At 46.8% G+C, this 17,336-nt stretch overlaps 1 protein-coding gene and 1 long non-coding RNA gene across 4 annotated transcripts; one reads left to right on the top strand and one right to left on the bottom strand.

Annotated features, from left to right (window-relative positions):
- Window positions 1-960: 960 nt before the first annotated feature.
- On the bottom strand, window positions 961-3,979 carry LOC127300836 (uncharacterized). Its single transcript, XM_051331034.2, has 2 exons — window positions 1,316-3,979; window positions 961-1,210 (listed from the first exon to the last, which is right to left on the bottom strand). Exon 1 carries the CDS (start codon window positions 3,850-3,852, stop codon window positions 1,327-1,329), a length of 2,526 nt encoding a protein of 841 aa, XP_051186994.1. The 5' UTR covers window positions 3,853-3,979; the 3' UTR covers window positions 961-1,210; window positions 1,316-1,326.
- An 8,823-nt stretch (window positions 3,980-12,802) lies between these two features.
- Window positions 12,803-16,880, top strand: LOC127300837 (uncharacterized). 3 transcript variants are annotated; one of them, XR_007851590.2, is made up of 4 exons: window positions 12,803-13,486; window positions 13,590-13,668; window positions 14,309-14,463; window positions 16,320-16,880. It is a non-coding gene; the product is annotated as an uncharacterized lncRNA (long non-coding RNA). The 3 variants fall into 3 exon arrangements; XR_011749398.1 differs by adding an exon at window positions 15,200-15,506 and having other exon boundaries at window positions 13,590-14,463; XR_007851589.2 differs by having other exon boundaries at window positions 13,590-14,463.
- The last annotated feature ends 456 nt before the right edge of the window (window positions 16,881-17,336 follow it).

Here is a 17,336-nt window from a genome sequence, read left to right as displayed (position 1 = left end):
GTGAAGCTATATGCGGCAGCATGTAAACTTGTTGAACCTCATGCTTTATTAATTTAAAGTCAGGCTTTATGCCTTTTATGAAAAAAAATGGGTTTGACATGTAACTGGCATCAGTTTTGTACAGAAAAACCATGTATATGGGACGTACATTTGTATTTCACGATGGTGTTTCTGACACCCAACCTCTGGTGGTTCCTGTTAGATGTTGTTGTCCTAGTAGGCTAGTACATGGTTATATCATTTCCTTTCAGGGCGGCGTATTTGCAGAGTTCATAGACATATTGCAAAAGATAAACGAGATTCGTCCATAATAACTGCGCCACATGCTGAAAGGGAGCTCGGTTTCAAAAGCCTGCGCGGAAAAATGATCAGGCAATGCCTGTACAGTTTCCGCGTTGTACAAGGTTCGTCTACACAGGTTACACGTCAAAGGCGACAGATAGCAAACGCAGCGAAGATGACAGCGTGCGAACAAACTGACGAGGAATATATGTTTTTGATAATACTTGAAACAACAAAGTATCTCCTTAGCAATATCAACAACTCGCCCCGTCTTACAAATAATCTTATTCAGCAAATCGTACACGCGCTCTGATATTTAACTTTGACGAATGAAAACTTGTGCCGGATCTGCCCCCGTCAGCACTTTTGGATGCTGCAAAGTATTTTATTCCATTTGTTTCAAAATAAGTATCACCGTTTTTTCTAGATACAGAAATATCTACACATTAAAATGCGTCGAGATACATTTGTATCTAGGCAAATTTGCGACGCTTATTTTGGAACGGAGGTAGTACTAGAATTTTTCCTGTGCAAAATATGAACCAGCGACATGGAGCATGATGGCATTGGAACAATCCACATGACAGGTTGAACTATCAACAATGCTTACTGAAATGCCAAATAACCAGAAGTCAACATTGCCTGACACATTTAAGTTCACCACAATATCATAAAAGATTGGAAAAATTGAACATAGATTTGAATATTCCATAGCTGGATCAATGCAATACTGTTTTAGTTCATTGCACCACTTAGAAAGAGTTCTACATATCTTAAAGCACAGAATTGCATTGATTAATTAACAAGTAAACATAGCATGAATCTCAATCCATTTCTCGCTGATTTGCAGCCTCTCTAGCCTTTGCTTTACGCTCTCCAGGACAACTGTCTTGAGGCACAATATTTTGACAGATAACACAACATTCCACTGCAGATATAATAGCCAAATATCAGTAAAGATAACTATCCAAGGCTGAATGATGACACATTATCGACATTACTGATGACGCAGGTAAGAATACTCTCCTTATACCTTGAGATACATCAGCGCGGACGCACCACAGATTTCCGCAACCATTTGGCTACGTGCAGAGGAAGTTTTGGCTGTCCAGGAATCCTTCGTAGTTTGTACTTGAAGACCATTGAACCTGGTACACCATCTTGCCAGAAACCAACCACATGGTAGAGCCCATCATAGATGAATTTTGGGATTTCTTTGCCTATTGAATGGCTGCCTTCTCCCTTATTTGGAGTTTTGAAGCCATGAGTTACTCGGACAGGTATCCCTCTTTCGATGCAATTTTTCAAGGCAAGGTTCCCACGTTCAAGCTTTTGATCCCCATCCTGATCGGTACCACCAGCATTTCCTCCAGAGCCGATGTATATCAATTCACCTGACCTAGAATATTCGTCAAGATAACCTCCTGAAGCAACTATGCTTACTGCAATAGGCTCACCGTCAGTGTCCTTAGTGGTGTCAATGCCTGCCCTGAAGGGGTTGTGAAGACCAACAATGGCCAACTCTACTCTGAAAAGAAATTCATCGCCCACTTCAACTCCATCAACTTCGCCCACAATTGACCCATATTTGATGTAATCTGGTAATTTCTTGATGACATGGTCAGCTGCAAGGTCAACTCTTGGAAGCTTGATCGAACCCTGCTTCACAGCTTGAGCAAGGAACCTGCATAAAAACTGAAACCTCTTGCACATCGACCTGACTCTGCGACGAGGACCAGCACTCTGTCCTCCTCCATGTGGCCCTTGGCGCCATACAGAACGAACACGTGAGGGAGCACTCAGGCATAGCTCAAGATTTCCTCCATGAACAGCAACTGCATTTAAAACATCATCATCTTCCAAGTAGACGGCTGTTTTACCCCTCAGTTTCTCCTTGCTAACAAACACAGGTTCAAATTTACGCTTCTCCTTGCTAGCCAGTGAAGATGCAGAGGCAAGATTAATGGAAACAGGCTTACTTTGAGTTGCCTTGAACTTCTTCATGGTATTAGCACTTGTAGAGGTAAAGGGTCTATCCAGAGTTACCAACTGTGACATATGATTCGGTATAACAGGTGGCTGGACTGTTTTTCCAACTGTAAATTTTATCTTCTTTCTCATGATGCCACCACCTGTAGAGTCACACGGAACAACATGAACAGAAAATTGAGACTGCTGCAAGGTATGGCCTGATTTTGTAGCAATCTCACTGTTATCCGGCTCTTGAGCATACACCTTGGCAGCAATCTCATCCTCCGATTCCCAGTCTTCCACTGGTCCAACAAACGTATCCTTGTTTGTACCTTTCACAATGTCCATGGCAGCAGCAATGTCGCTTTCCTCCGATTCCTGAACCACTACTACTACTCCATGCCAAGCTTGATTGTTCATAGACTCCACTGTGTCCATGGTGGCAGCAATCACACCTTGTTTAAGTTCCTGGACTTGTACTGCTCCATCCAAAGTATCGACGTTCATTGCTTCCACTATGTCCAAGGGGGAAGCAATTTCACCCTCCTCCAATTCCTGGCCGTCTACTGATCCACACAAAGCATCCTTGTTCGTTGCGACAACAATGTCCATCCTCTCCATTTCGTGTCCCTCTACTGGTACATCCAAATCTTCCTTGGCCATAACTCCCACAATGTCCATGATGTGGCCCTCCTCCGATTTGTGTCCGTCTATCAGTCCATCCAAGACATTCTTGTTCATATCTTCCACATTGTCCATCGTGGCAGCGATCTCACCCTCCTCAAGTTCCTGGCGCTCTATTAAAGCATCATTCTTGATCATACCTTGCACGATTTCCATTGTGTCAGCGATCTCGCCCTCTTCCAATTCCTGAGCTTGTACTGCTAGAGTTTCCATGTGCTTGTTATCACTCCGAGCTCCAGAGAACCATCCTGCCCCATTGATTTCCAAGAAACCTGCACTCCCAACTGAATCGTGTGATGCTTTCCCCACCATGGCATTGGGACCATCAGGAGGATACAAGTCCTTGGCTAAAGCACCGCCCTTTGCAGCCACCACCTTGTCCAGCACAGCCGGCAGCAAGACTCCCTCCTCGCGACCAAAACCACCATGAGAAGGCGAAGCTCCGACGCGCAAGACCTCCTCGCCGCCGCTGCGCACGACCGGAGCAGCCGTCTCCCTCCCGGAGAAGGGCAGGAGTCGTCGGGTAGGGGACACGGCCCTCCGCTTGGGCGGCGGAGGTGCGGCAGGCGCAAATCCCCTCCTCCACCCAAACCCACCACCTCCGCCGCCGCCGCCGCTTCGCCTGGCCTCAGGCGCCACCACGCCCGCAAATGGGCCGGAGAACGGGTCCGCACCGTCCCCGACCAAATCACCACCCGCATTGCCTCCCGCCGCCGCCGCCTCATCGCGCTCCGTTCCATCGAAGCCAAACCCGCGGCAAGCACGGGACACGCCGCTCCCCCCATCCGGTCGACGGCCGTACGCAGCGAAAGCATGAGGAGGATGCCAAGCGCGCGTGCGCGCGGCGGAGCAGGCACAGCTGTGTTGCCAGCCGCCCTTTGAGCACGAAGACCGCACGCCGCCGTCGTGCTTCATCCTCCAGGGGCCCTCTTCAGTCGGCCGGCAGCGGCGGCAAGGGCGACGTGGGAGTGGGGGAGTGGGGGAGGCAGGGCGGTTGGGGTTTTTGCCGACGGGGCGGCGCAGTCTTGGCAGAGAATGTACTCTTCCTCTTCCTCCAATAATGCTGGCTACAGGGTTTTTTCCTGAGAGTACTTTTTTTTTTCTTTTACTTTGAGATGACTCTGACTTCAGGTCGCAACTAGTATTCACTGTTGGATCAAATGCCAGTACATATACATAGTGCAATATGCATGGAATCTCCCGTACACTAGGAATATACAGTAAAAGGGTCTATACATTTGTAGAGCATCTCTAGTGGAACGTGTAAATTTGGACGTGTATATCTCCATATACACATCCATATACACGTTGCTAAATTTTACACCTCTCAGTTTTTCAGTGGAATGTGTATCAGGACGTGTAAATCAGGACGTGTATATTCCAACGGCTATATTTTCAAACGGCTATCCAATTGGACTTTCAGGTTGTGTTTGTGAGTTGATGGTCTTGCTTCATGCTGAGTTGATGGTCTTGCTTCATGCTGAGTTGATGGGGTTGCTTGCTCTCCAATTGGACTTTCAGGTTGTGTTTGTGAGTAACCAAAACCAATTGTGTCCAAGAAACTTTGGTCACCATCCATCTGCAAACAATGAACACACATGCAATCTCTATATATCAGACCACAACACCTCCCTAATTCTGTAGCAATTTCTACATACAAAAACACTCTATACTAGCAATTTCTAGTTTTCTACATACATCAAACACACAGGCAATCTCTATACTACCAATTTCTACACAGCAAACACACAGGCAATCGTACACAGCAAACTTCCTTTCCCGGCCGCCCTGCACGCCGCCCGGCCACGCCGCCCGCACGAGCCCGCATGACCCTCCTCCCCAGCCGCCACACGCCGCCCGGCACGCCGCCCGCCTCGAGCCCCTCCTCCCCGAGCCGCCGCGCCATCTCCCTCCTCCCCTATCCCCGCGCCATCTCCTCTCTGTCTCCGCACCAGCCGCCGCCCCCATCGCCCTCCTCCATCGCGCCCCGGAAGCCGCCCTCCGAGCCGCCGCCGCACAGCCCCGCGGCCGGAGCTCACCCAACCTCCCCAGGCCGGCGGCCGCAGCCCATCTCTACCCGCCCTTCCCTCTCCATGGCTAGCGCCGCCGCCGCCAGATCTGGCGAGCGGTGCGGCGGCCGCCCGACGACCGGCGCCTCTTCTCTACATGTGGGAATGGAAAATAGGAGGGTGGGAGTGAGCTTACCGGAGGGGATTCGCCGCCGGCGAGCTTGGGGCGCCTTCTTCCGCTCGGCTCCGGACGGGGGCGGGAGAGAGCAGCCTCTGTTTCTTCGTCTCCACGAGCGTGGCTCGGTCGTGTTTATTCCCACGACGCGTAGCCTCGTGGATGGACGTGGATAATTTGCACGCCCCTATACACGTTCCGCTGGAGACCTTTTTTCCCCTCCATCGTGTATATTTGACATACACGTCCGTTTAGAGGAGCCACTAGGGATGCTCTAACACCCTCTCAAACTCATGGTGGATCAACAACACTGAGTTTGGAGAGAAAGAACACATGATCTGCTCTAGTCTGGGCCTTCGTGAAGAAGTCATCAAGCTGTAGCTCGGAAGGCACATAATGAAGAGCGATAATCCGATCATGCACATCCTTACGCACATAGAAGGCATCAACACCAATGTGTTTGGTGAGCTCGTGCTTCACCAAATCACGCGCAATGCTGATGGCATCAGTACTATCCGATAAGAGAAGAGTCGGGGCGTCAGCAGAAACACCAAAGTCCGCAAGTAACCAGCGTAAACAAGTCACCTCAGCCGTCAATAGAGTCATCGCTCGCAACTCAGCCTCGACACTCGAACGAGAGACTGCAACCCGCTTCTTGGTCTTCCAAGCAACGAGAGAGCCACCAAAAAAACACAGTAGGCAGAAAGAGACTTACGATCATCTGGATCGCTAGCCCAGGTAGCATCTGAGTAGGTCTGAAGCTGTAAGGAGCTGGAGCTAGGAAAGAAGAGACGACGGGAGATAGTGGCACGAAGATACCGTAGGACACGAAGGAGATGACTATAGTGGACACTAGTGGGAGCAGACATGAACTGACTCCGAATGTGGACCGGGTAGGAGATGTCAGGACGAGTGACAGCAAGATAGATAAGGCTCCCAACTAGGTGACGGTAGTGAGTCGGGTCCGGGAGAGGATCACCATCAGTGCACGGAGGCAGACATTGAGCTCCATAGGAGTCTCGGCAGTGCGCTCATCACCAAGAGCGGCACGAGTGAGAAGGTCATGAATATATTTCTCCTGGGAGATATAGTCAGGGTCATCACCTGTGATGATCATGTCATCGACATAAGGAAGAAGGAGAGTCCGACCACGAGAAGATGTGTGAACAAAGAGGGCAGGGTCATGTGCGCTAGGGACAAAGCCAGCAGAGGTCAGCACAGAGGCGAACCACTGAAACCAGGTGCGAGGGGCTTGCTTAAGGCCATAGAGAGAGCGCCGGAGACGCCAACCATGCCATCGGGAATAGAGTAGCCAGGAGGTGGATGCATGTATACCTCCTCACTTAACTCATCGTTAAGAAAAGCATTCTGGACATCAAGCTGAGAGATAGACCAGTGACGAACAGAAGCAACGGCAAGAAGAGTACGAACAGTGGTCATGTGAGCCACTGGAGCAAAGGTCTCGTCATAGTCATGGCCATGCTCCTGCTGAAAGCCGCGAGCGACAAGACGAGCCTTGTAGCGCTCAAGAGAACTATCAGAGCGAGTCTTGATCTTGTAGACCCACTTGCAGGTGATGGGACGAACAGAGGAAGGAGGAGTTACAACATCCCAGGTGCCAGTACGCTCCATAGCAGCAATCTCATCAGCCATCGTTAGCTGCCATTCGGGATGAGCAAGAGCATCCCGATAAGAGGTCGGCTCAAGGGCAGTGGAGAGACCATAGTGAGTGGGAGAATAGCGATCGGGAGGAGGACGAGGACGAGCACGAAGATGGTGAGTCGGCTCAGATGGAGAGGGCATCACACCAGAGGTGGAGGGTGTGTCAGGAGAAGCATCATCATCCTCACAGGGACGACGAGAGTAGTGAAAAGGGTAGGGAGGGGCCACCGTGGGCGAGGAAGGTGGCATGGGAGAGGAAGGTGTGGAGAGTGGAGAAGGTGGTGAGGGAGGAGAGGGGGTCTGGTGGGCGAAAGAGGAGATGGTGGTGAGAGACTTGGTGGAGCAGGGATACGAGGCACAGGAGGAGGTGAGTCAGGGAACATGAGAAAAGAGATATCATCCACCGAGAAGGAAGAGGAGGAGGGACACGGGTAGAAGGGACGAGACTCATCAAAAGTGACATCCCGAGATATGCGCATCCGACGACCAATAGGATCCCAACACTTATATCCCTTGTGCTCAGGGTTGTGGCCAAGGAAGACACACTCAACAGATTGAGCGGTCAGCTTGGTGCGTTCGCGTGGGCAAGAAGAACATAGCAAATGCAACCAAAAAGACGAAGGGTCGAGTAATCAGGAGTGTGACCAGTAAGACGCTCAAGAGGAATGCCACCTTGCAAGGCTGTGGAGGGCTGAAGGTTAATGAGATAGGTGGAAATAGACACAGCCTCAGCCCAGAAGTGAGGAGGAAGAGAGACAGCGATCATCATCGCACGAGCCGTCTCAAGTAGATGGCGATGCTTGCACTCAGCCACGCCATTTTGGGCATGGGCGCCAGGGCAGGAGAACTGGACAAGAGTACCCTGATCAGCAAGAAAACCGCGCAACAGCTGGGAGATATACTCACCAGCCGAAACAGCCCGAAAGACACGTATAGGCGTGGAAAACTGAGTATAGACCATGGCAGCAAAACGCGTATAGATCGAGAGAACCTCGCTGCGAGAAGTCATAAAATATATCCAAGTGTGGCGAGAGAAGTCATCGATAAAAATAACATAGTAGCGGTGGCCCCCCTTGAAAGCCAAGGGAGCCGGACCCCATACATTAGAATGGACCAAATCAAACGGACGCTGAGATACAGACTCACTAGTAGGATAAGGTAACTGATTCTAACAACCCTGAAGCGAGACATCTTCTGAGACAGGCCCCAGAAGACCTCGACGAAGTAAAGACGACAAGCGAGAACCACAAAGATGACCAAGACGATGATGCCACTGCTGAAAGAAGGCAGTAGAGCACACGTGGTGATATTGGTGAAGTGGTAGAAGAAGGAACATGAAGCCATTCAAGCTCCCAAAGTCCCTGGGAGTCACGGCACTGAGGGCCAGCTCCAACAAGTGCCCGAGTGTGAGTGTCCTGAACAGAACAAGAATCAACATCAAGAATGACCCGGCAACCAGAATCAGTGAGTTGAGCAACGAAAAACAAGTTCATGGTAAGACGGGGAACATGAGAAACGTCAGGGACGGAAAAGGAGGGAGTAGAAAGAGTGACACGACTAGCAACAGGAAGAGAAGTACCATCAGCAGTAAGAACACGAAGAGGAAGAGGAAGAGTTCGAAGAGAAGAAAGAGAGGAAGAATCAGGAGACATGTGAAAAGAAGCTCCAAAATCCAGAACCCACGAAGATGTACCTGACTGTGTAGAGGAAACAACAGCAAAGGCAGCAGTACCCGTCGAAGCAGAGCCGGGGGAGGCGAGGAGACGTTGAAGTCTCGCTATATCCTGCTCAGTGAAGCCGGTGGTGACAGGCGCTGAAGGTGGAGCACGAGGAGGCACACCCCGCTGCTTCTGATAGCAGTCGGACTGAAGGTGACCAGGCCTCCAACAGTGAGTGCAAAATAGAGGAGGACAAGGACGACCCCCACCGCGAGAAGGGCGGGCTCCTCCAGAAGCAGCAGGCGTTGGTGTGGGTAAAAGCGACGGTGCAGGAGCAGTGGGAACTCAAGCAGCAAGAACAGAAGGTGTCCCAAGCAGTCCAGCACCACGAAGACGAGTCTCCTCAGCACGAAGCTCAGTCAACACCTCTGAGATAGGAACACGGCCTCGAGCAAACAACTGAGCACGAAGAGGCTCAAACTATGGATGAAGACTAGACATGAACTCATGAATCCTCTGAAAGTCCATATCTGAACGTACTGTCCGGCAACACTGGCAAGTACCACAGACAGCACTGCGAAGGGAGTCAAGCTGGCACCAGATCACGACACTCTGGGTGTAGAACTCATCAACGGTAGGGTCACCCTGCTGAAGATCATGCTCCTGACGCAACACAGACAAGTACAGAGAATCCCCAAAAGGCTAGTAGCGCTGACGAAGGTGAGACCACATCTCAGCGATAGTAGCGAGGCCCATAAACTCAGAAGCAAACTGTGGCTGAACACTCTGCGAAAGAACGGCAGCAGCTCTAGCATCCTCATCACACCACTGAGTAAAAATAGCCAAACTATCACGGTAGGAGCGAAGAGCCTCTGAATAGGCAAGGACCTGCTCCTCATATGCCTCATCAGCAGCAGTCTCGGCAGACTTAGCTGCATCCCGATCAGCCTGAGTAGCATCCGCAGCAAGGGCCTGTGGCACAGACGGCTGAGTAGGAGGTACAGGAGCAGTAGGGTGTGGCGGACAAGAGACCTCACCGGTAAGAACACCCCACAGTCGAAGACCATGCATGTAAATGCGCATAAAGGCGGCAAACTCTCCATAGATGGTACCATCAAAGTTCACGGGGCAGCGAGGGATACTGACATAGCCTAATAGGGAGGAGGCCATTTTTGTGTAAACCTCAGATCTGGATCTGGCCCGAGCCAGATTTTCGTGGGGGCTCACGAGTAGCTCTCCCGTGGCCAGAAAATGGCCGGCCGAAGGCCACTAGCGCCTGGACGTGTCGGGGCTGGCCAGGGGGCGGCCGGAGCGGCCGGGAGCCGGCCGGTAGCCGGCCAGAGCAGGGCGCGGCCGGGTCGGCCCGGGGCAGGTCGGCTGGCAGTCGGCCGGAGCAAGACGCGACCGGGGCGGCCCGAGGCAGGTCGCCGCCAGGGCAAGCCGACAGATGGCTGCACGGCGCGGGGCAGGTCACGGTCGGAGCGGCCGACAGCCGACCGGTGGAGGGCGGCGCTGGAGGAGTCCGGCTAGTAGCAGAGGGATTGGAGATGGCCAGATCTTGGCCGGCTTGAGGTGGCAGGAGATAAAAACAACTAGAAGAACTCGATCCTGACACGAACGGGAGAGGAGGAAGAAGGTGGAGCAGCAGCAGCCGGAAAGATCATCGGCGGTGGTACAGATCAAGCACGGAGTTGCAGCGTGCAAAGAGCTAAACCAAGAGCTCTGATACCATGTTGTGAATGAGCAACTAGTCTTCACTGTTGGGCCAAAGACCAGTACATGTACATGATGCAATATACATGGAACCCCTCATACACTAAAAATATACAGTAAAAGGGTCTATACATCACTAACATCGCAGACTTGACTACTGACTTGGGCTGCGTCATGTCGCCTTCTCGATTGCGTCGTGTATTCAGATTTTCAACTGAAAACACCTCTCTTTGAATTTCAGATGGGGAGGCAGAGGCACTACTAGCTGCGACACAGCGTCAGTCATTCGGTGTGAAATCAATTTGGTCAATTTTTGTAATATCCAACCGAATGTCATTTTTGATACCCGAGATCCCGTGGAGCTCGTTTTAAAAAACTTTGACAAATAAAAATTTAAAGTTTTTATTTTTAGAAAAAAATACCACAATGTAGTCAACGATTTATTCTACCAACTGTAAACTTTCAATACGAAATACTTATATTATATCCTCGGCAAAAATGACAAAACTTGGAGAATTACTAAACATGATTTTTTTAAAACTTTGACATCAAGTTCAACATCCATTTTCCACCTGTCATAAAGTAGAATGCTAGCAAAACTTGCATAGTCCCTCCTTTCCTAGATATATGCCATATAGTTTTTTGTATGAAAATTAAAGAATGCATATTTAGAAAAAGTTACACCATGTTTGGCTAGGTTTAACCCTAGCCAATTGACATGATCTAATAGAGGACTTTTCATAAGATAAGGAAAACCTAATAAAATACCCCAAAATATTGTTCATACAAGCGGGGCAACGCAATACACCTTATATTCTTAATTTTTTTCTCAAAAGTATATATGCCTTTTATATAGGAACGGAGGGACTAATAGCCTAGGCTAAGCTATTTTTTTCCATAATATCTGTTTTTTCTTTACAAAATGGTAAATGTCGATCGTGGGACCTAGTATCATAAAACACTGCATGCTATTTGCTCCCATTCTGTGTCCACAGAGAGCATTGACTCTAGAGTACATATGCTATTTTTATAATACCTTCGTCCCATTAAAATGTCTTAATTTTGTCAAAATTTTGGCGTATCTAGACATTGTCTAGTATGTAGATACATTTAAATTTTAACAAAATTAAAACACTTTTGGTGGAACGGAGGGAGTATAAAATTTGGCTCTAGGGCAGTGGTGAAGCTAATGAATTACCTTACACCATTGCGTTCAGTTCATTGTCAACGGTATAGTCTTTCACTAATAAGCAATGAAAGCAGTTCGATGAGAGAAGGACTTATAACTCCATTGGGTTCATTTGACCCCCAATAGTTATAATGCAGCTCCGCCTATAGGCTGCATATGCTCCTTCTAGATAAATTTGTCTAAACGTATTTTGAAATTAATTGAAAAAACTGCATGGACATCTTCACAACCTATATGCGTACCTGTTTCATAAAAAAAAACAGATTTTTGGTGTGGCCTGTGTAAGAAATATAATATTGGTGGCAAATTATGGGTTTTGATTTTTATAAAAAATACCATAATATAACTAATGATTTATTCTACCAACTGTAAATTTTTAATACGAAATACTTATGTTATATCCTTGGCCAAAATGACAAAACTTGGAAAATTAACCAACTATACTTCTTTTTTGGAACTTTGAAATCAAGTTCAACATCCATTTTCCACATGTCATAAAGTAGAATGCTAGCAAAACTTGCATAATAGCCTAGGCTAAGCTATTTTTTTTCCATAATATCTGTTTTTTTTTTTACAAATGACAAAGGTCGGTCCTGGGACCAGTATCATAAAACACCGCATGCTATTCTCTTCCGTTCTGTGTCCCCAGAGAGCACTGACTCTAGGGTACATATGCTCCTTTTATATAAAATTTTGCTCTAGGGCAGTGCTGAAGCTAGTGAAGAATTACACCATTGCGTCCAATTCATTGCCTACGGTATTATAATTATAACCTATATCAATTCTACAGGGGTTTGCTGAAACATGGTGCGTTTGGATACTGTTGATGAGAGTCTTTTGTCCAATTATAGATCAACACATAGACTTTTTCTACTGTAGATCGGAGCGTTTGCACTGTAGATTTGTTTTCCGTTTCCTTTTTCTTTAACCATTTATTGTGTGTTACCGGCTAACTTCCGGTTGCTTCCTTTGATCGCTTCCGGTTGTTTTCGATCGTTACTCAGAGTTGCCTGGATGAGGATCCGGTTCTCCGGTTACTGCATGTGGTGCCGCGTAAATACGTGTCAGCCTACCGTATTTTCGACCGGTCAAAGCGGTGCCGCTTTCCGGGCGGTCAAGGTGGTGCGCCATCCAATAAACAATTCGGGCTCTCTTTCTCATTCCTCCCAGTACCGAATCTTCATGGTTGCCGATTGCTCTTCCTCGCCAATGCCCATTGCCTAGGTCCTGGATGCCACTGCCCACCACACCCTTCATGGCCGCGACGGATTCGTCAGAGCGGTACAGGTGGCCGTGCCGTGGTTTTCTGGCTGCAGCTGCACACAGCCTTACCGGCTGGTCCGCCGTGTGGCTGCGCGACGGCCGACAACACCGCCGCCTGCTCCTTATCTGGAAGCATGCCCTCAGCTGAAGCTGCTCTGCTATCACGGGATAAGGTTGATCCCGTCGGCAACCCTGATAGCGGGGACCGTGGCGGCGGTCTCTAGCCGAAGGCTGCAGCGGGAGGGTGACAGTATTACGACCGAAAATCCTTCTTCTGCATCAAAAAGTCCCCATCGATGGCTCACCAGCATGGCCCTTCCTTCTCTCTCCCCAATCCCCATCGATAGCTCCACCTGTGTCGCCCTCCCTCGTGCCGATCTATGGCACCGGCCTACTCCTGGACGGCCGACCGCCGCCTGCTCCGACCTCTTCCCCACCCAGGCTCTCCCTAACGCGACCTTAGCCTGCCTGCTGTGTTGGCAGGCCAGGGGGCAAGTAAGAGCGCCGCGGTGACGGTGTGGGGAAGAGCGGCGGGATGCCTGAGTTCCTCTTCGCAGTTGCCAAACCTGCACCGTGTATTATTGATTTTGTTTGATATATCAGTGCTGTCTAATTTTGCTTTGTTCACACCTTCGTTTTTCCTCATTTTATGGTTGATCTCTCAGTCCCAGTGAATATCTGTGTTGTTATGCAAATATTCTCTCGATTTCTTTCATTGGAAATAAGGGATTCCCTAAATAATATAGATTTTTAACGGCCGCTTCATTCTTGAACTGCAGGCTGCGGTGGTTAAGGAGCTTGATGTCGGCTCTGATCCTACTTCGCATGAGAGATAGCTGTTGCCGGTGCAGGTCGGGATAGAAGAGAAGGCCCGGTTCAGGTACACATAGGGTTCTCCATTCACGACTTGCATCGTTCCAAAGACGTGGTTAATTTAATGCTCTCCTTTTGTTTGTTGATCTCCAATTCTGGATTCAGATTAGCACTCCACCTGCTTCTGGGAGTTGGGATGCTGAACATGGAAGACCAACAGGGAAGGCAGTACAGTGCAGCCGTGGCCATGTACCTCTCTTGGCAATATTCTAGATAAGTTTCTTTTTGTTCAGGTGCTTTTGATTAATTTGCACTATGGGTAGGTATCTATTCTTACATGTCAAATCAACGCTCATGTCCATTCTTTTCCTTCCTGCATTTTTTTGTGTGATTTACTAACTGTCAATCAGTTTTGGCTCTAATGCTCACTCACTTCATCTATTTGTGATTTTCCTCATGTTTTATTTCTCCACTCTCATGTGAATCAGTTGGAGCTTGAGTTCGAGTCTTCTTTGTACATGTATTACCACCAGAATAATGAACCAATAATTTGTTCTTCTAATTGCTCTATATATAGAGCCACTTTTGAGAATGCGATCTGGTCTTCCTTAGGCCTCTGTAATCTCACGCACGGCCCTGTTAGGACATCACCACAGGTCCACGGCCAGTGATTTGATAATACCTCTAAAGAATATGATCCTTATATAATTATGCCATTGTCAATCAGATTTTATGTGCAAATTAATATGCACTGGAATAATCAATCAGGAAAGACTCAGTTACTACTGGTGGTCTTTATCTCATATATGTATTTTCTTGCTGTGTGCTTAGTAAAACTATTGTTATTTCAGTTATTGTTGCTGCTGATATAATGTCATACCAAATGCAGGTTTGCAATGAAAAGATGATGAACTTGAATGTCTTAGAGAGATGAACTATAAAAAGGAAGACGGAAAAACAAATGGGAAGTATTAAACAAAAACAGATGGAGACTTACAATTAGTTTGATAATTAAGCACTCAAGATCTTTGTCATCATCTTCAGGTTTGTTGTCTAATACACTATGTCTATGCTTATATATACAGATGCACTGATCCTTTTGACAAAAAACATTGAAAACTGACGTATTGTTCATTCTTTACCATGATCTGAAGCTTGATAATATTCTTGATGGGATTAATTTCAAGTCTTTGACCCCAAGTATTATTTAAGAGTTCCATATATTAGAAGGCATTTTAGCTCTTCATTTATATTTTTTGGGCGGCATAGTTGGTGGTTGCAAACTTGCAATATGCACAGATGGTGTGGGGAACTCTTATAGTTCAGTGTAAGATAAATGGGTAAACTGAGTGTTGCGTTGTCTGCCAGAGGGTTGACGGTTGCAACTGCAACTGTTGGTACCACGTATTACCATCTCGACACAACTTGGAAATTATCTGATCTTAGTAGCCATGTGTAGTAATACTTACATCTTTTCCCAGACAGAGGAATGCATACATTTGAATACACGGATATATTATCAATTTAGCATCAGTTGTTAGCCTCACAGACTCACCTATAGTACTCAATATTGCCAAACTAATTAAAATGCTGCCAAAGTTTGAATTATTAGGTACAAGACTTAGGGAATATGAAAGTATGAATGTCATGAACAAATCTATTTTAGCCCATCTTCTGAATTGTTTTGCTGCACTCATGGGTCTTGCCGTTAACTTCTGAACTGTTTTGCTGCACTCATGGGTTTGGCCGTTTCTTACACTTCTCTGGCCGTGCATTGCAGCATTAGATAGGGTCGTAGAGAGTCCAGCTTAATATCTTTTCAACTTGGTTGAGGTGGCAACCATAGGCGATACTGGCTACCATGCCTGGTGGAAACAACAATTGCTCAAATGCTCCTTCCTGGCTGTACAACATCCTCACTGATGCTGTGACTTCTGCATAGGAAGAGTATTTCTGTTACAGTAAAGTTCACATATTCAATAAATGATCCAGTAGTAGATCCTGATCTTACAATTTTTCTTGAGTAACTAGGTTGTGACACTTCAATTAACATCCCGTGCTACAGGATTTACGTGCTGTATTGGAAGGTGTGATTCTTTTGAACTAATTGCTATTTTGGTTCATATTGTACATGTCAGCTACATAAATAGGCCATGTATACATATGGGAATAGCTGATATTCTTATTTTATTTAATGCAAAAAAATCAATATGAAGCTCACAGCTATTGTGGCTAATCCTTGGCACAAAAAATGAGCTGTTACCTTAGGTTTTGAAATGGCCATTCCATCAACCTTCCTGTATCAGAAAATAAACCATTTACATTCCTAGATCAGTTTCGATAATTGCTTCTGTAAACTAATAATTAACAGGTGAAAATTCCATTGCATCACTCTGTTTGCCTTTGCAATACATGAGCATACAGAACATGGGATATATGTTTGGTATAGAATGGTGATGCATGCATATCTTCTGGTCTAAGTTTTCTTCTAGTGCGCCACAACCATTTTAGGAATGTTGACGTGAATATGTAATAGTGCGCTGTTAGTATTTTTGATATCAGTTTTGTGAAGTCTGAACAATTGTGCAACTATTTAGTTTACCATTTTGCAGTAAAGTTACAGAAATATCAGGGATAAAAGAAGAGGAAACCTGCTAGCATAATGCATGTGTCCAGGACTCCAGGTTAACCTGCTTTAGCATCTGTTTGTAGTTTGTGTGACAGGAAACAATTGTGGAAATTGATCTTCATTACTATGTTGCTTGCATTGCATTTAAGATTTAAGATTTTCTAATTTCATTGGGACAAGAATACAAGATGATGGATTGTGTTGAAGATGCATGAAAACACAAAAATTCAGACAGGCAAATAATTTGACAAATTTTCTTACTTTGTATCAGGCTGGTCAAGTACCCACGGAGATCAGTCCGCGCAAAGAATTAAGAGTAACTAGAACAAGTGCCCTACATCCTCGAAGAAAATATCAGCCTCGACGCACCAAGGACCAAACAAGAAGAGGAATCGAGGAGGTGCACTTCAGGCATGCCACCGACGAGTCGATCATATCAGTCCGCGATGCCGCCTGGGCTAACTACATGCCCAACGATGCCTTCGTGCCAGCTTCCGTTGTGCCTTCATCAAATAAAGGGACGCCCGCATTGATCCTCCACTCCAACGAAGGCAAACAAATCATGATCCTTGACTCTTCCCAAGGGGATGATGACCACGAGCATTGATATCTCAAGTGCCAAAAAGCACCGAAAGATGGTTATCTTAGTATCATATTTATTTTCTTCTTTGAGCCTTCATCATCACATGTATGTCATGTTTTGGATTTAGTAAATCTGGAATTTTGTATGCTTTATCTATGTCTTGCAACCTGGTGAACTTGATAGGATTTGAAAATATATTTGTATTGTAAACTAGCTCTTTCTCTCATGTTATGGAAGAACTTATCAAGTGATGCTATTTGCCAACTCTGTTTACATAATGATTTCTATACTTGCCAGCGCAAACCTTATGCCCCTTTTAGACATCCTACGGGCGCGGCGTGTCGCCGCGCTACAACTTCCTAGTACTCTTTCACTAATAACCAATCAAAGCAGTTCGATAAGAGAAGGATTTATAATTGCACCGTGTTCATTTGACCTAAATAGTTATAATGCAGCTCCGCCACTGCTAAGGGTGAATACGCTCCTTTTAGATAAATTTTTCTAAACGTATTTTGGATTTAATTGAAAAGAACTGCGTGGACATCTTCACACAACCTATGTGTGCACCAAGTTGTTTCCTGAAAAAAAAGATAGACTCTTTGTGTGGCCTATGTAAGCACTACAATATTGGTGCTAAAATATGGGTTTGCACGAGACAAATTTTGTCTCTTTACATAGAGCACGAAAAATATCGTTTTTTCACAA

This window comes from Lolium perenne, chromosome 7 (assembly GCF_019359855.2).
Source record: "Lolium perenne isolate Kyuss_39 chromosome 7, Kyuss_2.0, whole genome shotgun sequence".
Taxonomy (NCBI): Eukaryota; Viridiplantae; Streptophyta; class Magnoliopsida; order Poales; family Poaceae; genus Lolium; species Lolium perenne.
The sequence above is the reverse complement of the archived record's forward strand: the minus strand, read 5'-3'. Positions and strand labels throughout refer to the sequence as shown.

Coding starts and splice junctions, on each gene's coding strand:
- LOC127300836 (XM_051331034.2), bottom strand. CDS start 3,852: ATGAAGCACGACGGCGGCGTGCGGTCTTCGTGCTCAAAGGGCGGCTGG.